General features: G+C 42.2%; 1 protein-coding gene across 3 annotated transcripts in view; it reads left to right on the top strand.

Moving 5' to 3' along the window:
* LOC101174797 (transcription factor HIVEP3) overlaps positions 1–26,967 on the top strand; it is a 69,153-nt gene that overhangs the window by 29,644 nt on the left and 12,542 nt on the right. For 2 of the 3 annotated variants that reach the window (XM_020699646.2, XM_020699644.2), the window contains exons 2-4: positions 21,443–23,788; positions 23,921–24,210; positions 24,766–26,754. In XM_020699646.2, coding sequence (XP_020555305.1) covers positions 21,802–23,788; positions 23,921–24,210; positions 24,766–26,754 — 4,266 coding nt within the window. In that variant the 5' untranslated portion in view covers positions 21,443–21,801. Of the gene's footprint in view, positions 1–16,507; positions 16,618–21,442; positions 23,789–23,920; positions 24,211–24,765; positions 26,755–26,967 lie in introns of all 3 variants that reach the window. The other variant, XM_020699645.2, reaches the window with a different exon arrangement.

The following is a 26,967-nucleotide window of genomic DNA, read 5'->3' as shown; positions in this document are numbered from 1 at the left end:
TTTAATTTTTTGTTTTAATATTTATTTTGCAGTTTAAGCTTTGATTTGTGTAAATATTAAGATCAGGTGAGGTTGCATTTTCATTATGAAGAGAGACGAGTCGGCTAGATCTTTAATTAAAGGAAGTTTCAGGTTAAATGCAGTTTGCTGAATTTTGGGTTGTAGCAATTTCCTGATTCCTAAATGACAAACACTGAAAGGAATCCGTGAGGAACTGTTCAAAGTTTAATGTCAGTGCTGCTCAGTTCCGTCTTTTATGGAAGTATGGGAGTAATCTGATTCGCTTCATACAGACTTTAATATGACAGTAGACAGTAATATGTTTAATAAACTTTTGTGTTCAAATATGAATTTAATTTACAGAGAAAAAAGTCATTTGATGGAACTAACTTGATCTTAACTTAATGGTAAATGGTGTCTAGTGCTCTCTACCTTCCTCGAGGCCCCAAAGAGCTTTACTGTCGCAGCATTCACCCATTTACACACACACTGGCACACGGATGGCAGCTGTGCTGCCGAACACTGATGCCAACCTATAACCACCAGAGGGAATTATGGTTTAGTGTCTTGCCCAAAGACGCTTCTGCACATGGACGGGCAAGGCGGGGATCAAACTTGTGATCTTCCAATAAGCGGTCAACTGCACCACTGATGCAATAAAGTTGATATTAATGTAATTTCAATCTTGATCTATATTTTCAGGGTCAGCTAGCTTTTTTCTTTGTTTTAAATTTAAGATTTTATTCTGGAAAATTCTAGCTTGTTACAGTTTAAACTATTGTAAACTTGTGTTTTATGAACTTACAAAATTGGCTTCGACAAATGAATTAATATTTGAGGCAATACATAGTGAACACATTAATGAAAATCTAAACTATTTTCTATTTCGGCAATGATGCAGAGTCCCAGTGATTAATGTTTTTTAGCTGTTTTTGTCTTATCATTAATAAGATTTTCTGAAAACCTATTTGCTCAAATGTTTCCTGTAGGACTCCATGCGGCCTTTTACCACAGGAAGTGTGCTGCTGGAATTTTTTCACGGAGCTGTAAAGGAAAAAAAAGGAAGGAGATCCAACTAAGACATAGAGAAACTTGAAAAAAAATGGAAGCATTTTAAGATCAATGAATTAAAATTGGCAAATTGAGCCTCATTAGGTTTTGAAACACGCAGATGAAGCACCAACAATGGAAAATAATGAATTCAGTGATGTTAATATAGTGGTTTGATTCTTTTGGTTAATTTTACATTGCAAAAACTGATTCTTAAAAAGTTAAGACTTGTTTCTAGAAAAAAAGTCTTGTTTTCTGTCTTGCAAGAAAAATTCTCTTAAGAATATCTTTCAAAAGCAAAATCACCTTAGTTTGAGAAAACTTTAGGCCATTTTTTACCCCATTGGCAGATTTTTTTTCCTGCTTATTAAATAAAATATTGTAACGATCCAGCCAGACCGTCACTTAAGCGGGGTAGCAAAGGCCTAACTGCTAATTAGATGGCTTCGTTGGAGAGCTGACCGTGCCCCATACACCGCACGACCCCGGTCAGTCTCAGGAAGGAATATGCAGGAAGAGAGGCAATAATTCCATTTGAGCAACAAGCCCGTTTATTCCAACACTACAAACAGCCAAACAGCATGGAGGGTGACTTCAGTGCACAACCTTCTGACTCAAGGTTTCACCCCTAAAGCTCCCCACTTCCCATGAGCCTTTGGGCCTGAAGACAGGGCTAACCCCCAGGTCGCTACACTATTTTGAATTTTCACTTTTTTTTTACTTATTTCTAGAGGACCTGTTACTGCATTGTACTTGTTATAGACTACAGAATCATAAGACATTAGAGTACATTACACTAGTGAATCTCTTTTTGTGCATAAAAGTGCATCTACGCATTTTAAAGCCTGTGTTAGAGGAAAAACAGTTTTTGTTAAAGAGAACAAACCTTTTGTTTTCTTATAAAATACTCTTAACATGTTGGCACCCACACAATAAAACAAGTTTCATAAATAAAATAAATAGAAATGAAAGAATATGAAAAATGCAGGATAATTTAGGAAACTTTGTAAAAAAACTATACCGAAAGATTAAAATAGAGTTCTACTTTTGGTGTGGCCTTCAAACTGAAACACATTGTGTTATGTTTATGTTTAGCACTTAATTGAGAAATATTTAGTTTTAAAAATGGAGTGAAAATATTGGATCGCAGTACTTACTTTATTTTTTCACATTTTACACTCTTTGGCTCTTCTTCTGCCTCCAACTTCCTAGTGATGATTCAGAGAATAAATAACTTACATGACTTCCGTTTTATTTATTTGGAATCTGAAGGATGTTTTATTTTGAAAAATTGCCGGATTCTCTGTTTCATCCGTCTATGTCACTCTTGACGCAGGCCAAGGCGCTCTTCTCTGTCATTTGATAGGATACCGCTAAAGTAAAACCCAGGAGCTAGCAAAATGAATAAAAACCAAAAGTCTTTGAAAAGTTTCTTTGCCAAGGGGAAAAGGCCCAGCCAGGAGACAGAAGAGGAGCCTTCCACTTCCAAAAAAGACGACAATAATCATCCACCTACGTCTTAAAGACCAGTCCGTGAAAACTTTGTGTGATGTCATACCGGTCCGTGGCGTTAAAAAAGGTTGGGGACCACTGCTCTACGGGATGACAAATCACTTTTACACAAACGGGCAAGAGCTGGATGGAGTCTTGATTCTTCTGCTTAAAGCTTTTGTTTCCCATTTCCTCTCTCTTTGTTGGTTCTTTTCAGACCTTGTTCTGTTTCAGTAACATGTTTCTCTGCATCTTGTATAAAGGATCAGGATTGCAGGGATGCTAGTGGGATGTCCGTAGAAGACACAGGAGAGGCACCACTGGCTTTGAGGAGTCAGATTTCTCTTGAAGCTGATCATCTGGAGGCAATGACAGCAGGAGCGCTCCCCCAATTTCCTTTACGCAACCGCCGTGACCTTTGGGCTCCAATCTGCTGGGGTGCAGTGTTGATGGTCGACTTGGGTGGTCAGTGGAGAGAAATCTCTGTGATGAGAGTGCTGTGTTTTTAATGCAGTCAAAGCAGAAAGTGTTTGCCGTGATGCGATTATTGTTCCATTCACTGGAATCATTCAGTGTCGTCTTCCCTTTTGGCCAGATTAGACTGAACATTACAGTAACAATGAGAGCAGCCTCTGACACATTTCTGTTAGTCTGCTGATCCAAAGTGGGTCAGTTGGGGCTAAATTTTAGGTTTAGTGCTGGATTGTTGGGGGTTTTCCATACATTTGATGCTTGATTAAAAGCAGGCTGTGCTAAAGAGAATCTTTCATGTACTGTGTTTGGGGAACCAACCAGACATCATGCAGTCATTAGGTTCATGTTGTGGTCATTATTTTCCTGCAGTTTTTACATTTACACTATGATCAATGTTTCTGACATTTGGTCCCGTGGATGGAGGTTTGAAAGACCACACAGAAGAGGAAGTCTTCAGATCAATGCACAGATTCAGCGAGGTTCACCCATGAGGGAGCAAGCCCGTCCTGTGGAGATGTGTATGTCAAGTTATTTTGCCCCACTTGAAGGGGAAAGCATCAAATGGAGGAAATACCAGCAGGACTCCACTCATGACTCAAGAACTCCATGAACATGTCTCTTTTCTTTATTGGTTGAATGCTGTAAAGCATTCAACCCTTTGTTTTCCTGTTTCTCTTTATTTATTCTTCCACCTATCTTCCGCCGTTTTTCGGCACTTAACTCCTTCTACAATTTTTAACCTATTGTAACCATTCAACTTTTAAAATGTTCAGCTCCTTCATCTTATTAATGCTATGACTTTTGGTACTTCTAATCCTTGTACTTTTTAAGATATTCCAGTTTTTCCGGGAATTTTTGCCCTATTAAAATGCATTGGGAAGTTATGGTACATGAGGTTCTGGATTCGACACCCGGTTCGGACCCTTAAATTTTTTTTTACTATTTTACTTTTAAAATGTTGAGCTCTTTCAACTTATTACAGTTATTACTTTTGGTCATTCAAATCATTGAACTTTTTAAGATATTCCATTCTACTTTTACAATGTTCAGCTTTTTCATCATATTTCTGCTTTCATTCAGCAATACAGCATTCAACCCTGCATTTTCTTCTGGAAATGCAGCTCCTTCTAGTTTGTATTTGATTTTAGACAGAGACCTTTTCCAGTTTTAATGAGTAGTTGAAGAAACCAAGCAAGGTGAAAAACTTGTACAGAAATAATACTTATGCAAATATATTCTGTTTTACAATTAAATTACAAATAACTATAAATTAATTTCAAATAACAAAATATCATATTTCAAATGATCAAATTTCACACAATGCACCGTGATCAATTACTCAGACAGACATAGAAAATACATTTCAAACAATTCACGTCTAAAGCGCTACAAAGACACAGATAACGCGATAAACAGCTGATCTCTAAAGGCGCCCCTGAAACAGCTGATCAACCCTCGATCTTACCAGCTGCCTCTCCACTTTTTTAGATGCCTGGGGTGGATTTTTCTTTCGTCTGATGGTTGGCCTGAACGTCTGCTTCCTTCAGCTCGCCTGTCAGATCAGTGATCACCGCTTTTGCACGACACGTAAATCACCATGCGCACACAGCGCTGAGGTGGGTTTAGTAGGAGAATAAACTGTAAGCTTAGGCTGAATAGACTTGTCTTTCACTGTGGTTAGCAATTACTTGGACTAGCCCGGTTTTGAGTAAACTCCCTGATCAGAAAGAGACCCTCCTGCCTGGCGGGGAAGAGACCGTGCTGGTCTGTTCTGTGGCCCAGTCCTCATGTTTGACCACACTCAGCCTAAGCCTCCACCTGTCGACTATGCCCTCCTGTTTGTGTTTGTGCAAGCAGCAGTAAAAGCACTAGCTGCTCCAGCTCAACAGGTCAAATTAACATAGCAGCAGGTTACTGCGATGTGCAGATAAGGCATGGCGCCGGGCCTGCACAGAGGCAATACTAGCCTCTGTGCTTTCATGCAAGGATGCAGTAGCTGCAGCAAAAAGAGGAACTTCATAAAAAAGTGTATAGCTTCAATAAAAACAAAAACACACGCTCCATGGGATGACCTTGCTTCAGGAATCGGACTACAGATTCCACTAATCATGACAGATACCAACACAAATTTAACCTTTCCTGAAATTTGGATTTGGGATTATAATGTAACAAGTTCATTTGCTTGGATAAAGTTTATCAGTGTTTCAATCACACTAGTCCTTTTTCTGCTGTATTAGCTTTAGATTTTTCATAACAGGGTTGCAGAGATCCCCTTTTTCTTTTGTTCAGATGTGAGAGTAAAACAACACCGCTGACTGTAAGCTGCGTGGGAGAATGTGCTGTGATCTTGACATCCATGCATGAGTGAAGCTAGTGGCCACTGGGAGGACGGCTTTTAAAAAAGTCAGTTCCTTTTTCTATTTTTACCTCCCCTCACCAAACCTATGCTTTGTCATTATTTTATTTGAATTTGGGGATCTCTCCTGCAGCTCATGAAAGCCAGAATGAGTCTTATTCTCAATCACTGTGTTTATATTCACACAGATTACTAATATTATGCATCCCGTAGCATCTTCCTTTACATAATCATTCATCTCAGCACTAAAGTTCTCATTTCTAGCTAAACTTTAAAGTTTAGACTTTATTTTTCCTCATTCATACAGTGGTGCTCATTAATGTTTCACTAATAAGTTGGTGGGTACAACGGAGGAGAGAGTGGCACATGGAGGGAATGATGCCTTTCTTATGTATTTGAAAAAATGAGAAGAGGGAACTGAAGAAGCCGCAGAGAACCTGGAAAATGAGGTGGCCAGTACTTCAGTGTTTCACAGGATCAGATGTTCTATTCGTGGGGAGCCTATACAGTGGGGCAAAAAGTATTTAGTCAGCCACCTGTAATTTTATCATAGACGTACCTCAACTATGAGAGACAAAATGAGAAAAACCAAAGAAAATCCCATTTTCTGATTTTTAAATAATTTATTTGTAAATTACGGTGGAAAATAAGTATTTGGTCAATATCAAAAGTTCCACTCAATACTTTGCTACTTACCCTTTGTTGGCAGTGACAGCAGTCAAATGTTTTCTGTAAGTCTTCACAAGGTTTTCACATGCTGTTGCTGGTATTTTTGGCCCAGTCCTCCATGCAGATCTCCTCTAAATCAGTGATGTTTTGGGACTGTCGCTGGGCAAAACAGACTTTCAGCTCCCTCCAAAGATTATCTATGGGGTTCAGATCTAGAGACTGTCTAGGCCACTCCAGAAGCGGTCTAGAAGGAGTGGCTTCTTACGAAATCGTTCCTTTGTTACCCGGTCAGTGTGTTTGGGGTTGTTGTCATGCTAAAAGACCCAGCCATGTTTCATCTTCAATGCCCTTGCTTATGGAAGGAGGCTGTCACTCAGAATCTGATTATACATGGCTCCATTCATTCTTTCCTTTACACGGATCAGTCGTCCTGGTCCTTTTTCTGAAAAACAGCCCCAAAGCATGATGCTTCCACCCCCATGCTTTACAGTAGGTATGGTGTTCTTTGGATGCAGCTCAGCATTCTTTCTCCTCCAAACACGATGAGTAGAGTTCTTACCAAAAAGTTCTATTTTGGTTTCATCTGACCATAGGACATTCTCCCAGTCCTAATCTGGATCATCCAAATGCTTTCTAGCAAACTTTAGACGATGTGCACATGTACTGGCTTTAGCAGGGGGACACGTCTGGCCCTGCAGGGTTTGAGTCCCTGGGGACGTAGTGTGTTACTTTGTTACTTTGGTCCCAGCTCTAAGCAGGTCATTCACTAGGTCCCCTGTGTGGTTCTAGGATTTCTGCTCACAGTTCTTGTGATCATTTTGACCCCACAGGGTGAATCTTGTGGGGAGCCCCAGATGGAGGGAGATTATCAGTGGTCTTGTATGTCTTCCATTCCCTAATAATTGCTCCCACAGTTAATTTCTTCACACCAAGCTGCTTACCTGTTGCAAATTCAGTCTTCCCAGCCTTGATTTTCCTGAGGTTAAAACTGTATGGCTGGATACCTCCGAAATTGTTCAGTTTTTTTTCTAATGTTAAGCTAGCTTGGGGCTGTGAGGATGTGTCAGCTAACAGGAGAGAGTGAAAACAAAGAAATGAGGACTATCAATGTAGGGAACTTCTGCGCCAACAGTTCAGCCCACAGCCCAGAGGTGAATTTCTAATGAGCTCCTGATGCGCTGCAGAAAATGTGGCTTAAAAAATGACACAGGTTGTTTGATATGTGCTAAAATGGGATAATCATAATTAAAAGACCAAACGGAATGGTTTTACAATTGTAAAGGGATGGAGGGAAGGGTGTCTGCTTCCATGTCCTCTTTGCGTGTTGATGAAGAAACGTAGAGCCACTTTCTCTTTTGTGCATAACAGGCACATTTATTCACATGAGAAAGACGTAGTACATGCTCCTCGGATCATGGAGTCTGCCATACACACCTGAACATTGCACATGCGCAGCTCTGCTGCAGAATCACCCGACATCACTGTGAACAGGTTACCGTAAAGCACCTTGTATGAACACACATATAAACACTGGTTCTAACTTTACCATAACACATTGAGTAAGGGCGCACTTTAATCTTTACATCTTAACACCCCGACTTGAACTTAGCTCACTGTGTTAAATTTTGATTCACTTATCTGTTTCACATTAACACATTAAACACCAAACAAATTCTGGGAAAACCTTTGTAATTTCAGCTTTGTTGCTGGCTTAGTCATCACATCGGCTGTCATTTTATCAGTTGGACAGTAGTTTAACAAAACTACTGGAGCGGTTGGAGGAAAGTGTCAGGAGTGTTGTGTGACAGAAGAGTGCCAGCAAGACTCAAAGGAAAGGTGTACAAGACAGTGGTGAGACCAGCACTGCTCTATGGGTTAGAGACGGTAGCAGTGAGACAGAGACAAGAGGCTGAGATGGAGGTAGCGGAGATGAAGATGTTGAGGTTCTCCTTAGGAGTGACCAGGTTAGACAGGATAAGGAACGAGTACATCAGAGGGACGGCTCATGTTGCCTGTGTTAGCGACAAAGTCAGAGAAGCCAGACTGAGATGGTTTGGACATGTTCAGAGGAGGGATAGTGGATATATTGGTAGAAGGATGTTGGAGATGGAGCTGCCTGGCAGGAGGGCAAGAGGACGGCCAAAGAGGAGATACATGGATGTCTTAACAGAGGACATGAAGTTGGCTAATGTTAGGGTAGAAGATGTCCATGATAGAGTGAGGTGGAAAAGGATGATTCGCTGTGGCGACCCCTGATGGGAAAAGCCGAAAGAGAAAGAAGACAGTAGTTTAACAAAACTTTACCACTTGTCACGATCTCTCTGATGAAATGGTATCTGATGTCAATGTGCTTGCACCTCTGTCTGTTAACAGGGTTTTTAGCTAGAGCTATGGTGCCTTGATTGTCTTCAAACACTTCTGTCTTTGCATAGCTGCATCTATCTAGGTCAGTGAGTAACTCTCTCTCTAAGTAAATGACCTCTTGTAAAGCTGCTGCAAGAGACATGTACTCTGCTTCACATGTTGAAAGTGCCACTGTGGGTTGTCTTTTTGTTTTCCAAGAGATGAGTGAGCTTTTCTCACTCAGACTCACACAGTACCCTGAAACACTGCGCCTATCCTTTACATTAGATGCCCAGTCAGCGTCACAGTAAACCCGGAGGCCTAAAATACCTGAAGAATTTTTGTTAAAGCACAACTCCTTTTCCTGAGTACCTTTAAGATACCTGAGAACATGTTTAACACTGTTCCAGTGTTCTTCTGTAGGATCCCCAAAATGTTGAGAGAGTCTGCTCACAATATAACTCAGGTCCGGCCTAGTACTAGTTGACAAGTAGATTAGACTTCCTACTGCTTCCCTGTACTTCCTTACGTCTGTCATTTTCTTTCCGTTGTCAGAATAGATCAGTTTCTGTTCACAAGGTGTCTCCCTTGGTTTGCAGTCTTCCATTCCAAATCTTTCTAAGATCTTATTTATGTATCTTTTCTGCGACATTTTGACTTGGTTTTCGTTTTGATGGAAATCAATACCCAAAAAGTGTTTCAATCTTCCCAAATCCTTCATTTTAAATCTGTCAGTTAACATTTGTTTTACATCACTTAGAGCCAGTTTGCTGCTTCCAGCCAGAATAATATCATCAACCCAAATCACAAGGATCACTTTTTCATCCTCCCTTTTCATAGAATAAAGACAGTGATCTGCAGGATTCTGTTCAAAACCGTTTTCCGTCAAATACTTGTGTAGCAATAAGTTCCAGTTTCGACCTGATTGTTTTAGCCCGTAAAGTGACTTATGTAGCTTACACACAAGTTTTTGACCTGATTTCATTTTCTTCTCAAAACCTTCTGGTTGATCCACAAATATTTCACAGTCTATTGGAGCATGCAAATAGGCTGTCTTTACATCCATTTGGTGTAGGATTAAACCTTCCTGTGCTGCTTTTTGCATCACTATCCTTACACTTGTCATGTCTGCAGTGGGTGAAAAAGTCTCACTGAAATCTGTCCCTTCTTTTTGGTTATAGCCTTTAGCCACAAACCTTGCTTTAAATTTATCACCTCCGTCAACGTCTGTTTTAACTGCGTAGACCCACCTTCCCCCCACTGCTTTCCTGCCTGCAGGTAACTTAGTGAGGGTGAAAGTCTTGTTGTCTATCAGTGACTTCATTTCTTCCTCCATAGCAATCTTCCATTGCTCTGACTCTGCTGATGCTACTGCTTCCTGGTAGGTATTGGGGAGATCACATACTGCTCTGTAACAGAAATCTACACACATTTGGAGATTGTCGTTACATTCAGTGTCATAGTCTTGGAGATAAGCCGGTTTCTTTTTGGTTCGAGTCGGATTCTTTCTTTGAGCTGTCTCCCGGGGTTTCCCCACACAGGATTGCTCTGCCTCTACTGGGAGAGTTTCAGGAACCTCACAGTCAGTGTCAACATTTTTATCCATTTCTTTTTCCATCTCTGTTGGATCATCATCTAATTCATTTTTGTGTGTCTGTTTTTTGCTTTTGTATTCTGTACTGTTAAAAATCACAAGGCTGACTGAATATTCATATAATTTGTTGTTGAAACTGAGCCAGCTGGATACAGTCAATTGTCAATCATTCTTGCCGTTTGGACCAGGCTGACTATGGAAGCGATTCTGTAGCATAATTAAAAATAAAAGTCTTCTGATTATTCTGTCACTTAATTAAAATGATAATGAAAATGGCATTTTCAAAACGTTCTCTGGTAAATGTGTAGCAAAATTCATTTATAAATGTCTAATTTGACAATTAAAATGGATTAACAGAAATGCATCAAAAGACTCAAATTTAAAATGAATAATCAACACTTCAAAATGCTTTTTCATTTTCTATTTAAAAACCGCTTATTTTGTGTCATAATTCAAATGAAAATGCAAAGAGGGGATTGCATTTTCATTTTATCATCCACCCTGTGAACATTGTCACATTATTCAATTCCATTTAGCATTTCCAGAGGGGAGGCGGGTCGATGACGTCAGTGCTATCTCCGTGTGTCCGGCTGCTAACAGACACAGACATGCTAGGAGCACTATAGCTTTGTGTTAGCGGCAGAGGAGAGGACTTTGTGATGGTTGTGAACTTCTGATGATTTTATACAGCTTCTCAGGACGACGTAGCAGCATTTCCGCCTTCTGCGGACGCACCGCGGTTCGTCGAAACTTCCCCCCGGACTAGCTTTGTCTTCAGACCGGCAGCTGCCTTCCTCTAGCTGAGCGCTAAGCCCCGCGATCCGAAGCTCCCGATCGCCGAAGGCGGATGTGCTGCTAGGATCTGAGAAACCATCATATGAATTTGTGTTTCCAGTGGTTTGTGTTTCCAACATAAAGGATGATGTAATTCCCACATGTTTACATCCAAGATGCTCATTGTCCGTTCAGAGTTTTAGGTACCTCCACACGGCTAATGTTTTTAGCACATATTAGCATAATGCTAACCCGTCTTTCGGGTCCTCCTTGCAGCGAAGAAAAAAGCACTGACCATACGGGTTTAAATAAATATGAGCGAGCAGGCCCTTAATAATATTCATAACAGTAATAAAGAACATTTAGAAGATAGTCTCCTGCAGCTTTGCGCTAATTTTGCTGTTGGATGACAGCTGGAGTCCCATCAACAGCTATAGCAGATTTCACCATGCTAAACGTTTGCTGGTTGGACCAACACGCACTCAGCTTTGCGCTGAGTGCGTGTTGGTCCAACCATCTATCTTCTAAATGTGCTTTTATTACTGTTATGATTATTATTAAGGGCATTTTCATTTTAATTTTGAGTCAAAAAATGCAGCTTCATTTTGAAAATGAAAAAGTATTTCTGGTTTTGACTTTTATTTTTAATTATGCTACACAATGGCTTCCATAGCTGACAGCTCAAAACTCTTGCCGTTTGGTCACAACGCATTTTTCTAAAAAACAAAGGCAGAATCAGAATTCTTCCCCTACCCCTCCAGCTTCTCCCTATCCCCCCAATTGTAGGGAAGTTTGGGGGGTAGGGGAGGCTGAAATAGTTTTTTGAAGGGGAAACATTCGTGGCTGAGGACTCTGTCTCCATCCACTGGGAGGGTTGTTACGCATGGCACTGTGCTGCAGAGAAGAAACGCATTTCTTCACGCAGGTGTGCTCTGAAGCACAGACGTTTACGTGTAAATGTGAGTAATGACTTTTTGTTTTAGCATGACGTTTTAAAGCTGTGAAGCTGAAGTTGTTTTGCATTTTCTGAGCCCTGGCAGCTACACGTTAAATCGGATGACCAGCGACTATTGGCATAGTCACAGAGTGGGAGGGACATCCAGATTAGAAGACACTATTTTTCTATAACTCTCCGGGGAGCCGTTTAGCTCGTTCTGTTTGCGGCGCCTTCCGTCCGTGGAACCAGGGTTCAAATCCGGGCTGCTCCTTATTCCCTTCTGTGCCGGTCCCAAGCCCGGATACATTGGGAGGGTTGCGTCAGGAAGGGCATCCAGCGTAAAAACATTGCCAAGTTAACCATGCAACTTGTCCTCGAAGGAGAGGTTGTTTCGCTGTGGCGACCCCTGATGGGAGGAGCCAAAAGAGAAAGAAGATTTTTCTATAACTCTCCCGTTGGAAGGCTACATGTAGGAGTAGGGAGAAGCCATAGGCCACGAGCATAAAAGTTTTTAATTTCTTAAAATAAACATTTTCTTTAGTTGATTACATATTATTTATGTGTAGCTGCTGTTGTAATTATCCAGTGATTGCAGGTTTTATGTGTGTATGCAGACAAATTGTTGTCATCAAACCATCAGTTGGATGCAAGGCTGTGTGCAGCCTATTTATGTCAAATGTTACACATGTCATACATGTTCTTTGCAGCTCAGTTTTGTGTTACTTTTCTTTCTTCACTTGGACGGTTTGATCCTTCATTAATGGAGTTATGTGGGTTTTAATTAGCTGTCAAAATTTTAAAGGATTAATGCTAAAGTAACAAGCAAATATATGTTTTCTGTGTAACTGTAATTGTCACTTTAAAAGGTTATAATAAAGAAATAACGATTTTTTTTTTTTTACATTAAGGAGTAGTTACATTTATTTTTCATTACATTTAGTTACATGTATAGGCTATATCTGGCCCTTTGAGGACAGCCATGCTGATGTGGCCCTCGGTGAAAATGAGTTTGACATCCCTGCCTTAGGGGAAGAATTTGGATTTGGCCATCCATTTGTTTGCAAGTAAACTCTGGTACAGTTTGATAACAGTGGGAATACAAATAGACTATCCAGTGGACCAAAGAGAGTAAATAATGTGAGTGCATATTTTTAGTCAAAAAGAAAAAAACTGTCTATGATTTGTTTTTCAATCAAACTGCAGTGAATCTTTGTTGAACTTAGGCTACACCACTGCTCCAAGATTTCAAGTAATACTGTTAATATTTTGCACAAGTTTTGTTTGTTAGCGTTCACAAGCTGTTGCAAATCAGTTTACAAACACAAAGAGACAAAAATGCGTAGAATCAGGTCATCCAGCAAATGTTACTTCATCTATAATACTGTCATTTTACTTCAGTTCCTTATTTTCAGCTGCATCTTTTGCAGTTTGCGGTTTAATGTGAGCATTAGGTAAATCAAGTTGACATGGGTTTAAAAGCACTTGGTCTGTACTTTAATGCCCTGTTCTGCAGGTGTTTTGATCAGATTTTTGTGTGTGTGTGTTTTTAAAAAACAGTGAAGAGCTAACTTTATCGTCTGGCGTTCGAGACATGCTCGTAATTCCCAAACTTTCCCTATTAGGAAAAAAGATGAAAACAAAATAATGACACAGCTAAAACTTATTTACGTACTTGGGTAATGACCAGATGTGGTTGGACATCCTGTTCCTATTAGAGCAACACAGCCCAGATTTACTTCCAGATGAACACAAACAGTTGGAGGAATATTGGACTCGTGGATTTTGTTTCTATCATTACACACCGGTTGTGTGGGCAGAATATGTCAGTTTACGGAGAAACCACACGTCTGAAATCATCTCCCCTCGGAACAGAGAGAAGTCATTCAGAAAGCCCCAGTATTTTTTACTTTCTATTTTCCTGCCTCTGTCGCCTGTTTGTGGGGTAAAAGTCTAAAACTATGTCATCTGTATGGTTGTCCAACCACTTATTTGGTCTAAACTATAGCTTGTGGTCTTCAAAACGGCGTAGGAAGTTTCTAAAAAGCATGGCAACTGCATTTTAGGTGTTGATGGTCTCGTTACAACATATAGGGTGTGTGAATACACAGGGGAGACATTGTGTTCATTTGCTGTAAACAAGAGCGGGTTTGCATGTACAGTAAGTCTGACTGCACTCTGGGCCAGTGGGTAGCACACTGTTACCAGTGATTTTAGCATCATGAAAGCTGCCTTTGACACTTTTACAATCACTGTACTTCGCAGTCTTCAACATTTTTGACACATCTGTTGTTGAGCCAGCTCTGTTTATGCGCCTTCTGGTCCTCGGCGTGGCCAGTCTGTGCCGAGGACCTTTCCTTTCGATCATGTCCACAATGGGAGTTCTGTTCCCCAACACGCAAACACCTTCCTGACCCAGTGTGAGGAACAGAGGACAAAGCGGACAGGAGAGGATCCCCCCACAGGGCAGTACAGTATGGAAGGTGTGCGCTGAAATGGGCGAAAAATGCGCACATTCAGGCGCACACAATACCTTCCATTGGCTTTAAACACAGCCAATGTATAGCGAGGAAAACGGTAAGGGAGGAGGACGATTGCTGGACAGGTGGAAACTCCAGGGACAACACATGAAGAAAAGGTGATACTTAAAAAAAAATCAGAACAAGGGAAAATCACATTTTGCCTCTGACTCATCCCATCTTCTGGCTTGTTGGTCCCACCACGTGTTGCACAAATCCACTTTCCTTCTGCCTGCCTTCTGATCGGTAGCCCAGCCATCCGTTCATTCTGGGAGCTGGTTCGCCGCTGTGTTTATTTTAGAGAGTGTGACTCATACTTCCTGTGCTGTGCCAGTGAGGCAAGGCTCTATGGAACAGCAGGATGCCCGCTCGTGTTTAATTCTCTCTTTCTGTTTTCCTTTCTCTGCCTCTCTGCTGCGTTGCTTAAAGGCCCAGCCCTCTGTGTAATGCGGGGGCTTGCTTAATTGGATGACACTGGAATTCATTTATGATGTAGGATCGGACTTTCACTGGAAGATTTACGCAAACCTGACATATTCATGTCTGTGAATATTTTGCCATTGAACTTCTCCTTCATATAACACTTTAATGGAGTAGTTGTGCCAAAAAGGAAGTGATGATTGTGAGGATGCACCTCTGGGGCTCTGAGCTGCAGAGGAAAACCCCGTGTAAGACTTGTTTGTAATCTTGTATGTTGGCAACGTGCCCCTGCTGTTAAATGTGCTTCAGTTACAGAAACGGCAGTGGATGACTTTTTTTTAGGATCTGTGGAGATGACTTCAGCTTTAGAGGTGTGGTAAATGTAAAAAAAAACAACATTTGGGTCAATGCTAAGTATCCTAAAGTCCCACTCTGATAATTTTTTAATCTATTTTAAAATCAGTCCCAGTGCATTTTTGTTTATAGTTATACTGTTTTTTGCAACAAAAAACCCCCAGTAGTTTTCTAGAACATAGCTTCTGCAGAGCGGAAGTAGTTCACTTGAAATTTTGCTCTGAGTTGTGGGCGTGACTGTTGGGGTGAAGCAAACCTGCCCCCTTACCATCTGTTGGTACATGCTCTCCCAATAGATTACAGCCCTTCGAAACCTAACCTAACCTTACTGGTGCTACAAAATTGGCGAGCAATATTGGTGCTATCTAGCTGGACAGTTTTGAGCCAGATGCCAGGTCAGATGAGGAAAACACAGATGTACACGGATCTATTTGTCTACAGATGGATGTATCGGAATGAAGCGGAGCAGGGAGCTTGTGGCTTTCCATAGTAGGTTCGACATCACAACTACAAGCTTTTTCAAATGGCATTTTTTTTTCCGTCTGCTCCTGATTCACAACATTTGAATCGGTTATTTAAAAAAGGGGCCAAGTCCACAATTTTTCAAAATAGAGATATTATATGTTTTATGGTCTTCAAGGGAAAAGCTATCTGATTATGTGCAAAAAAATCCCAAGTCTGTTGTAATGTATTGACTATCCTTGACATTTAAAATGCATTAAGTGCAAAATTCCTGGACTTGGGCCTCTCTTGCATTGGTTTAGCTTTATCCCATAGTTGGCAGCACTAGTTATTCAATATGGCAGCACCCCTGATAAATTCAAGAAGGGCCCAAGTCCAGAGACTTTAGTTTGCTAGTCCTCTGAAATGATAAAAGTGAGCTGCTTCATATTATAGCATTTGGAAGCTATGAACTGGTGCTAAATCTGGGTAAAGTAGGAATCATTTGGTGTAGCCTCCCTTTAAGCTATGCAATTAAAATCATTTCCTGGAAAAAAAACCTCTTGGACTTGGGCCCCTTTTGAACCAACTGATTCAATTTGAATAAAGAAATACTCAGAAATGCAATTTTAATCTTGTTTTTTTTTACACATGTCCTCCATCATTAGAAAAAGGCCACAAGAACATGTTAAAAACACCAAACGAGAACGAGGGTTAGGCGGGTTATTGGATGCTCACAGTCTGGACAGGAAAGACAGATGGTGAAAACATCTATCCTCTTAAAAATGTAGCACTGACTTGTGGATTTTTTTAGAAGTTTACCACAGTCGAATGAATCAGCAAAAGTGTCCACACCTTCTAGTCAGAGCACAAGAAGCATCTCATTCAAAAAAAGTGAAACATCTTCTAGAACACATCCTAATTTCTTAGGAAGATTGTTTCCCTCATAGTTATTTTAAAAGACCCTTCTCCCCACCTCATCTTCGTTCTCTGTCTCCTTTCTCCCTGCACATTTTTACAGTGGAAACAGTGTCCCCGTCTCTCACTCTTTCTCCATCACTTCTTTTTTTTCCTTCTCTCTCTCTCAGCAACACACCCACTCAAACAGTCATATCCGCTCTCAGTCTCTGGCTCTCCCTGCTCGTCTCACAGTGCCTGTAAAGAGTCTCTGAGGGGGAAGACCAGACTGCTTGGTCAGGTAATCTAAACTCTGCCTCTCTCTGCTCCCCACTCACTAGCTGGCTGTTTTTCTCTGCTTTTACAAGCTATCCATCTTCCAAATGCAAATACTCCAGGATGACTGAAGGTTTTGTTATTTATTATTCAAATTCAAAAGTTTTTTTTCTGATATTTTAGCAGTCAGAGATGTGTTTTTTAGCTTTTTAATGGTTTATCACTTGTCCTTTGTGGAAATATTGAAGCTCATTTGTTGTTAAATATCGCTAAATCAAAACTTGTTCATCTTTTTTTGAGTTTTCTTTGAGATCGTGTTAAAAATTTTCAGCATTTCTGGTCTGCTTTTTCTGAGGCTGAAGGATAGAAAACCTGCATTTTTTTCCACTTTTCCTGACTGTCCCTGTAGAATGTCATTAAAACCTTGGATCTCACCTGCTGTCACTTTGTCTGCGTCACTATAGTGTGTACCATCCTGTTGGATGTAAAGATTCATGCTGATCTGCATCTGACTTGTTTTTGTTTAATGAAAATGTGATAGCAGTGATCTGTCAGTCTTACCACAGCTTTGTGAAATCCCTCTCCTCCCCGCTCCTGCTTCAGAGGTGCAACGGTGCATCCTCTCACAGAGCTCTGAGAGGGAATGAGGGCTCCAGTATGCACCGTTTTGTCAGGAAGCATCCTGCTTAGCAGCACTGTCCCCGTCTGAGTGTGAGTTTCAGCCTTTGAGTGTTTTTTTGTCCCCTCCTTTTCTTCCAATGCCTCTGCGATCTGTGTGTGTTACTGTGCAAAATTGGGGGTGGTGGGGTGGTGGTGGTATTTGACTAACAGCCCTCAGGGGGACTCTGATTAAGCTTTCAGTGTCTGGGATGCAGCAGAGTCGTGTGGTTCAATGTCAAAGGTCATGCCAGTTTGTCAATGCAAGAAGGGGTAAGCAGTACCACTTCTCACTTCCTGCTGCCACTGAGTGTCTATATCGGAGAGGATGCTGGGAGATAAATTTAGACCTCCAGCTCCCTCTCCATCTGCCGTTGCTCAGAGTAGGATGGTTTCCATGGGAACATGTACCAGGCTATCGCCAGAAAAACAGAAAGGGGAAGAGGGAGATGTGTGTTTGTGTATGTTTATTTCTTTTTTTTGGTTTGGATGGCGAGGGTGGTGATGTGATGGCACTTTTTAAAACACCTAGGGAGGTTCTCTGAGCATATTCTAACCACAATAAGAAAACAAAAGGACTGGTGGCAAAAGTTTGAGTTGTGAACCTGCAACACAGCTGAATGTGTGATGGGATTTATAATTTTAGAAGTGCTGGACTTTCCAGCCAAGGAGAAGAAATGAGACAGCGTGTTGCGGCACGTGCGTGTGAAGGAGGCGGGCAGGGAGCTCTTCGGTGCATCAGGGCTCCCTTGGGTTCCTGCATCAGAACCTATTTGTGCTGAAAGAGACTCCTCTGTGCACGCGTCCCTAACTCATCCTGTCTTCTCGTCTCTATGAGGAGTCATTAATCACATTTTAAGCAGACGCACAAGAAATAAGTTTAACAACAAATCACCTAATGGCAGTTCTGGGAATGATAACAATATGGTTCAGGACATGCAAAGTGTTGACAGCTTGCTGGTTAGGATCTGCCCCCAGCAACGGGGAGAATTTGAAGCTGCGTCAGTGTCTTTCTGCACACACCTCAGCCTAAAAATAGAATAAAGAGCTCCCTTGTCCAACCCACACTGCATTTACATAACTTTGTTTCATCAGAGATCTTATTGTGGGATCTTTTTCACCCTCCAGGATCTGGAGAGGAATCATTGGTGCATCGTAGTGTTATTTTACATGAGAGGCACGTTTGTTAAAATGCCATTCCTAAGGACTGAGGGAGAAAAGCTCCTACGTGAAACCAGGGAAGGTAACTCCAAGGTACTGCAGATGTTCAGACAGTTACCTAATTTGTTAGTGGAGGTTATTGCATGAGTGTGGGCTTTAGCTTTATGGAGGGAGTATGGCACTCCATCCCCTTACCTTCCTGGCACTGACTGTGTGTTTCCTCACTCAGAACTATCAGTCTAGACTGCAATGAATAATGGAAGAGACACTCTTCCCACCTGAAAACCCTACAGTTGCTTTGCTTAAGAACTGCATCAACAAATGTGCTTGAGATCATTAAGCATAAATTCTGACAACCAAATGAAGACTCTTGATGTCATAGTGTGAAGGCAAAACTACTTTTCTTTTGCCCCTCCCAACCCACAAAGATGAGTGGTTTCTCACGAGCTGATGTAGACCAGCCCCTTCTAGGAAGAATCTGTACTGCCAACCCCGCCCCAGACTACCACAAACACCCACTTTCTCCGGAGAGCTAGAGGTGATAGGCAAACATTTTTTCCTTTTCTAAGCACAATATGAACATCCATCTTTGCAAAAGTTTGGATGGTATTTGTTTTCGTGGGCGAAACGCAGACACTCTGTGGAGGCCGCCTCTAGGTCGACGTCATGAAATGGGCGGTCCCTCAGAGATCAAAGCATCTTACTTCCGGGTCATTATCATTTACATGGATATTGTTTACTGTAGAAGGCTTAAGAATAGCATGATATAGGCCCTTTAAAAGCAAACTGGGATTCTCTGCTCTTTTTTATCCTGCAAAATCGAATTATTTTGCCTTCATATTGAATAAATGTAAACTTAAAGGGGGATGCACGGGGGAGCAGTGGTTAGCATTGGTTCAAATCTGTGTGGAGCTTGCATGTTCTCCCTGTGCATCCGTGGGTTTTCTCCAGGCTCTCCAGTTTTAATCCAGCCTAAAAACATGCTTTATAGGTGTCTCCTAATTTCCCTTAAGTGTGCATGTGTTTAAGTAACAGACTGGCAACCTGTCCAGGATGGACCCTGCCTTCACCCAACAGTAGCTGAGTTGGCTCCGGTAACCCAGTGACCGCTGAAAGGGATTCAGTGGGTACTGAAGATGGATGAATGTAATGCAAACTAAAAGTGTGTTCTTCATTTATGCTCTGCCCTTAATCAGTCATTCTCCACATTCTCTTACTGTCCTTTAACATTGCACTGCAAAAACTCATCTGCTTGTCAAATTTCTTGTCAAATTAACTTTTTTTTTACTCGAGACAATGATTTAGCAGGAAAACTTCAATTAGACGATGTATCCTAAATACAGAAAAAAATCTGTCAGCAAAATAGGTTTAAGAAGAGGTTTAAAATAACAATTCTATCTTGTTCAATTTGCAATATTTTGTTTTTTTCAATAAACATTTCTTATTTAGGATATGGGTAAAATAAATTGGTTTGACTAGAAATCAGACAATTAGACGTAGTGATATTTATAGTTTTGTCCACATATATTTGAAGATCTTTCAACTTTATTTTTTGTGGGCACATTCTTGATCAGTGTTGCTGAGAGCTGCAGCTGTACAGGGAACACACATGATGTTGTACTTTAATGAGTATTTGTCTCCAGGGACTGAAAGTTGCAATGGTATTAAGTTCTTGAATGATTCTCTGGGTGGGCATGTGCAGGGACCGTCAGCAGTCAGGAATGGCTGCTCACTGAAAATGTTATGTTGTGATTGGCCCTGTGCTTTTGATTGGATGCAGTACAAGAATCCCATGTCTTGAGCTAAGACTAAGAATGAGCGTTGTAATAGGTGGAAAGTATTGCAGAACATTTTGATAAAGAATGGGCTTTCAGTGTTGCTTCATCTCTATGTCTGTTGTGATTCCTTGGTCTCCATAAGCCCTGCTTTCTAGTAGTAAGTGAGAAATATTGCAGTAAATCTTTCTTCATAAAGGGGCTTATGGGATTCTAATCTGAGAGGATTTGATTTTTGTCTTGGTTTCTCATAAGCTTTGCACCCTAGTGGCGGGAAAGTGTGAAGAGTGTGCACTGAAACACAGTTGATGTAATGCTAGAAAACTGGCCCTGCTGTGTATTCCCCCTCAGCTTCAATCCCAGATCAGATAAGCAGATGCAGTATTTCCAACATTTGTTTTGACTCTGTGCCCTGACACAGGGATCTAATCTGTCGGCGTCTGTGCTGAAGACATCGCCTGCCTGGCCCAAGCAGATTTTCATTCATTCATTCCTACTCTTCCATTTGTCCCTTTCGGGGTCATGGGGCTGCCGGAGCCTATCTCGGCCACTTGTGGGCGAAGGCAGGGGGCACCCTGGAAAGGTCACCAGTCTGCCGCAGAGCAGATTTTTAGACTTGTCTATATCTAAGATAGAAATTGTTCTTATGGTCTGATCCTGCACATTCCTCATTGCAGCACAGTTTTTGCTGGGTAAAATACAAAAAGTTTAGCTCTGGACAAAATGCAACTTCTGCAGCATTTGTTTAAACAGTTTTTTTATCAGCATACTAGTAGTGTGATGATAACAATCTAGTTCTGACTTATGGGGCAGCCGTGGTTCAGAGCTAGACCAGTCAACCTCTGATTGGAAGATCGCAGGTTCAGTCCCCGCCCATGTGCCCAGGTGAACCCCACATTGCTCTTGGTAGTTATAGGTTTGTGTCCGCGTTCAGCAGTAGAGCTGCCATTAGTGTGTGTGTGTTTATGAATGGGTGACTGGAACTGTAATTGTAAAGTGCCTTGGGCCCTCCAAGAAGGTGGAAAAGTGCATTTACCATTTAATGCCAGAAGACAAGATTGTCCTTAAGTATTAATGTCTTTTTTTTGCTTTCTAACGAAGAGGCATTACTAATTTTCTTACTAGGTGAAGTTGTAAAAGGCTGGAGCCCAAGAAAACATTTTTTCAAAACAATTATTTTTCTTATGCTTTGGTTGCAGAGCAATGATGTGTTCCCTTTTTGGTGACTTTTTATTTTTATTTTTTGTGTTTCTTCAGATCCATAGAGAATGTGGAAACTCTGACAATCTTGACAAGTAACAAAGAAGATAAAGAGAAAACCTTGGAAGGACCTGTCAAATGGCTGAAAGAAGAGGAGAAGTAATCAGCTTTGCTCAGCAAGAACATCCATGTTTACCTGCGTTCATGCAGTTCCAGGGCACATTTTAATGATGCCCCATCTGCTCGTCTTAAATAACTCTTTACCTGATGTAAAAAATATCCCACACTTTCTTTTGCAATTTAGTTTGTCAATGGTTTCCTGTCTTTGACCTCCTTGCTGCCAATGACAAAACTGTTGTACCAATGAGGCTCATAGAGCCCTTCACCTTCAGTCTGTGAGGTCTCCTCTCCACTCTATGGAGGCTGAGCCCAGCCGTCGGCCTGATAGGGAGTGCTCTGAAAGGCAGGGGCAACAGCACGAGACAGTTGAATCTTCACTAGAGTCTTGTCCACCTCAGCAGCCCAGGCAGCCTCCTGGCTATCGTCCTGTACCCAGAGGTTTGGGCCGCTCACAAAACCGCCAGTCCAGACGTTCTGACCTTCTTCGGTTACAGCAACGGCAAGCTGCAGAATGGCAGCTTTCAGACTCTCTCGTTCCCTTAGGAAGCAGCTTCTTATCTACAGCATCCCCCGCTGCTTCATCCCTCTCCTCTAAATCCTCTACCCAAGATGAGCACCTTTACGAGGTTCCATCCCACTCCAGTCAAGAAGGCCTCGAAAGTATCTGCTCGCCCAGAAAGGGGGAAAAGAAACCACAAAAACCTGGGAAATATGTGTGCACTTATTGTGGCCGTCCATGTGCCAAACCAAGTGTTCTTCAGAAACATATCCGCTCCCATACAGGAGAAAGACCCTACCCTTGTGTCCCTTGTGGCTTTTCATTTAAGACCAAAAGCAACCTGTACAAACACCGTAAATCCCATGCCCACCGCATTAAAGCCGACCTGGCTTCCTGTCGGGATGAACCAAGTTTAAGTGGTCCAGAAGGTAGCGGTGTTGGGGAGGACCCTGAGGAACACACAGATGGAGAAAGCACAGAGTCTGAAGAAGAGACGGCTCAGCATAGAAAACTCACCTCAAAGGAGATGCTGAGGCAGTTGAGGAGAAGTGATAAGGAGTACCATCGAGGTTTGGAAGAGAGCCAAAGACCTGAAGACTCACAGGCTGTCAAGCAAAGACTAGCACTGAGGCTAAGTGAAAGGAAACGTGGCCCGATGGTCTCTCCGGATGATGCCACTACCTCCCTCTCCAGCTCCTCTTCCTCTCTAGGTCCTGGTAGTAAGGGCAGCACAGAGTCTGGGTATTACTCTGGATCAGGTAGTACAGAACTTTCCCAGGTTAGCCCCCCCAGTTCCAGTGCCAAAACATACGCAGAAATCATTTTAGGGAAGTATGGAAGAATAGGAGGGCAGCAACGCAGTCCCCACCAACAGCAGCCTCATTGTTCACATCCTTTATCCTCAGGAGCTGAGGAGAAGAGCATTTCCTTTGCTGTGCCCAAAACTCAAGTGATAGAACACATAACCAAACTCATTACCATTAATGAAGCAGTGGTGGACACCAGTGAAATCGACAGTGTTAAGCCGCGTCGCTCCTCCCTATCCAGGAAGAACAGCATGGAGTCACCCAAATTTATTGTCCAGAGAGATCCCTACACATTTGATCCCAAAGAGGAGGCAGTGGGCCCAAGTGGTATGAGACACCCCCAAAACCCTGAGGTAGATCCACTTGATACACCAGACTCTTCAGCAGTGCCTTTTTTTCGAAGCCACTCAATGCCCTCACCTACCAGCCAAACTATGCCCTTCACTTCTGGGACTGCATCTCCTAGAGGTCACCGTCTTTGCCAATCATTTGATGAGCAGCAAATAGTAGTTGCAGAGATGAGGGCTACACAGCGCACGCTCAAACGCCAACCCGCAATCGAGGTTCCCATTGGAGCCGAGTTGATGTTGGAAGAAGCAAGTTCAACCTCCATGTCCTCCACCTCCAGAGGCACAGAGTCGGTCAAGCAGCCACAGCAACAACATCAAGAAAAAAAGACTCCCTGTGGGTTTGAATGTGAAGTATGTGGGGCCTATTTTCAAAGCACTGAAGCCGTTGAGCCTCACAGAAGCATCTGTCCAGGAAAAGAACAAGAGGGTGAAGATGCAAGTAAAACATGCAAGGAGGAATGGCCCCTGATGATGCACTATAAGTTTCGAGCACTAGCAATTGCTGTGAGGAAAAGAAGAAAAGAGGAGAGTTTGGAGGAGGATCCTCCCAGCCCTGTACCGGTGTCAGGCAGCACCACAGGCATTGCCTCGATGCCAAGCAGATCTGAGCACAGACAGGAAAATTCAGGTTTGTTCATATTTTCTTGTAGTAGTAGTGGTGGTTATAATAAGGTTGATATATATTATCAGGACTAAGAAGGAAGAAATCTTTGTACTAATGGCCTATGATTAAATCTCTTTTTCTGATATTTTTCTTTAGGTGTTACTTTACAGTCGAAGCCAGAAACACAGCAACAGCAAGAGAGGAAGGGTGTGTCTGTCATCCAGCATACAAGCTCTTTTGAAAAGCAGGAGAGCATTTCAATGGAAAGCCAAGAACCAGACCTCAGAGAGAATAAGCAAACACAACGACCTGAGCCAAAGCCAACACCGTCCACATCGCGCCTCATCCGCCAGCCAAACATACAGGTTCCTGAGATCCTTGTTACAGTGGAGCTTGATCCTGACATACCATCTGTGTCTTCTGCAGTCACAGCATCGTCATCCAAGGTATGTTACTTTTCAAAGACTGGTTTTCACGCTTTTTTATTTTGCTTAAAAGAATTGCTTCTCTTTTACTCTATAATTTTGACCAGGGGAACACTCACTGTTTCTTTGTTTTTATCTAAAGGCTGATTTACACTGGTCCATCTGTGATGCACCTCTGTTGCATTGCGTTGACACAAAAAATCAATCTAAATGTTTACACTGCCTACATCATGTGACGTTCTATTTCCAGTCAGTTGACGCATCAATTTTGTTGCAAACCAGAGGAAAAAGGAAAGAGTTCTGGGATGCAAAATAAAAATGCTAAGTATTTATAGTAACATGCCTATAGGAGGACGCACATTAACACTGCGGATTACACCGTTGTCCATTGCGAAAATAGCTAAAGCTTAGTTTTGGAATTACAAAAACATAATTATGTACAAAACATGCATTTTAAACAGACTCAGTGAGGAAGGAAGCAAACTTCTCATGCAGCGCAAGAGAGATGCACTGCAGAAGGACCAGTGTAAATCCGGCATAGGAACCTAACCTATAAAAACTTTTTTGTCTGATTAGGAGTCAGAAAAAGCTGAGGAGTTTCACTGGCCTCAGCGAAGCCAGACTCTTGCACAGCTCCCTGCAGAGAAGCTGCCACCAAAGAAGAAGAGACTGCGCTTAGCAGAAGCTGCCCAGTCTTCTGGAGGGTCTAGCTTTGGATCTTTGTCAATGCCTCGCAGCCCCAGTCAAAAAAGCAACATTTCAAGCCATTCTGCATCATTTGAGGACACAGTGCAGTCCGAACCCTCTGTTTGGGCCTCTGGAAACCAAAATTCTCAGATGTTAATGGTACCACCTGCTTCTCACCAACAGAGCCACAAAGAAATGAGACGCTCAGCCTCAGAGCAGGCACCAGCTAGCCCACAACAAACAAAAGAGATCTCAGAAACCAGAAGTAAGTCATTTGACTTTGGATCCCTGTCCTTTCAGCAGTCTACATCCTCCTGGAAAGAAAGACAAAAATGTCTACTTAAAAATCCTGTTCCAGATGAACCCGGGCAAACAGTGACCAACATTGTACAGTTGTCCAGGGCAGAAAATCCCAAATCTGGTCTTTCCCACTCTCCGCACCCCTCTGTGTGTAATACTGAGGTAAGCTCTGAGCTACGCCTTGAAGGAACAGGAAAGGCTTTACAGCTGCCATCACCTCAGATCTTCCCGGCCTCCCAGGATCTGCCAATTTTGCAGCATAGAGGTCACTTTGCTTTACCCCCAGTATCCCCGTCACAGCTTCTCCCTGTCACTGCAGCCCTATCTGAAAACCTGTCCTCCCAAGTCATCCACCGAGCCTTCTTACATTCGCAAACAGGCGTTTCACCCCTTCGAATACATTCACCACAGATCCATGTGTTGGACAATATGAGAATACCATTGCATCAGGTTCCTCCTTTAGTTCCCATGCCCTTTCCTTCCAGGAATAGAGCTCTGTACTTTTCTGTCACTCCGAGGCTAGGTGCAAATGTTCATTCACTATCCTCAACAGAGACTAGACCTTCTATATCCTCCATATCTGCTACCCAAACAGAACAGTCTGTTGTGACCTTCTCCTACCATCATCCACAACCAGTCATTGCCACATGCTTGGCACAGCTCGCACCAGTAGTTTCTCTTGTAGTACCAGTGCGCCTCCAGGTTCATATACCTACCTTCGCTAGTGCCATGTATACTACCATATCCCAAATTCTGGCTTCTACTCAATCACAGGAACCGGTTTCTTGCACAGCTATGGTCATCATGGGCCAGGTCAGTCGGGACAAGCTGCAAAGAGATTATCTAAAGATCCCCTCCCAAGACATCAAGAACGTCCTTTCTTCATCTTTGCCAACAGAAATGGCCTCAAGCTTTGGTGAGGGATGTTGTGCACTGGGAGCTGGAGGGAGCAAACGCATGCTTTCTCCAGCCGCTAGTCTAGAGCTCAGCACAGAAGCTCAGCATCACCAGAAAAGGGTGAAAGAGGAAGAAGAGCAATGTCAGGGTGACAATGTGGAGCTTGAGGAAAGACAGGAAGAGAAAGTTAAAGCCTCTACGGAAGAACTGGAAGACGAAGAGAGAAAACCAATTGAAAGAGTTAAAGATGCATTGGTGAAAACAGAAGGCATGCAAGATCAATTACCAAGAAAATACAAAAGAGATGAAAAAAAGGGAGAGAATAAAAGAAATGAGAACACCAGTCCAAATAAGGAAGAGGTACCAATTCTGGAACCAGGGTTTGAAAGCATCCCTTCACACCCCAGCCTCCACACCTCCACCTCAGTCAACTGGTGCTACTTGAAGTATGTCAAACCCAACCCATGTACCCAGAGGGACCCTAGTACCTCAGTTTATTCAACATGGAGCATCAGTGCTCACAATCCCAACTTGCCAGGCCTAAGCACAAAGGTGGCCCTGTCTTTGCTGTGTTCCAAACAGAAGCACTGCTCTGAGACATATACCATGGCAACAGCTACAACAGCAGCCAAACTACAACTGTCCCCTGCAAGCCAAAAGACATCACTCTCTGTGTCTGAGGTAAACAAAATCAAATCTTACAACAAATGCGTAGATTTTACAAATAACCATCAAGTTACACTTTCAGAGTAAGTCTTTAACATGTTTAATTTCTAAATATTATTTTATGTACATAATAAAGTCCAGGTTTCACACAGTATTGTCTCTGTGAGTGTAGCGTGGGGATAACATTATAGGAATGAAATGCTGGATTAAGAAAATGACTTTATTAAA

The sequence above is a fragment of the Oryzias latipes genome, chromosome 16 (genome assembly GCF_002234675.1).
Source record: "Oryzias latipes chromosome 16, ASM223467v1".
NCBI classification, from domain to species: Eukaryota; Metazoa; Chordata; class Actinopteri; order Beloniformes; family Adrianichthyidae; genus Oryzias; species Oryzias latipes.
The sequence above is the reverse complement of the archived record's forward strand: the minus strand, read 5'-3'. Positions and strand labels throughout refer to the sequence as shown.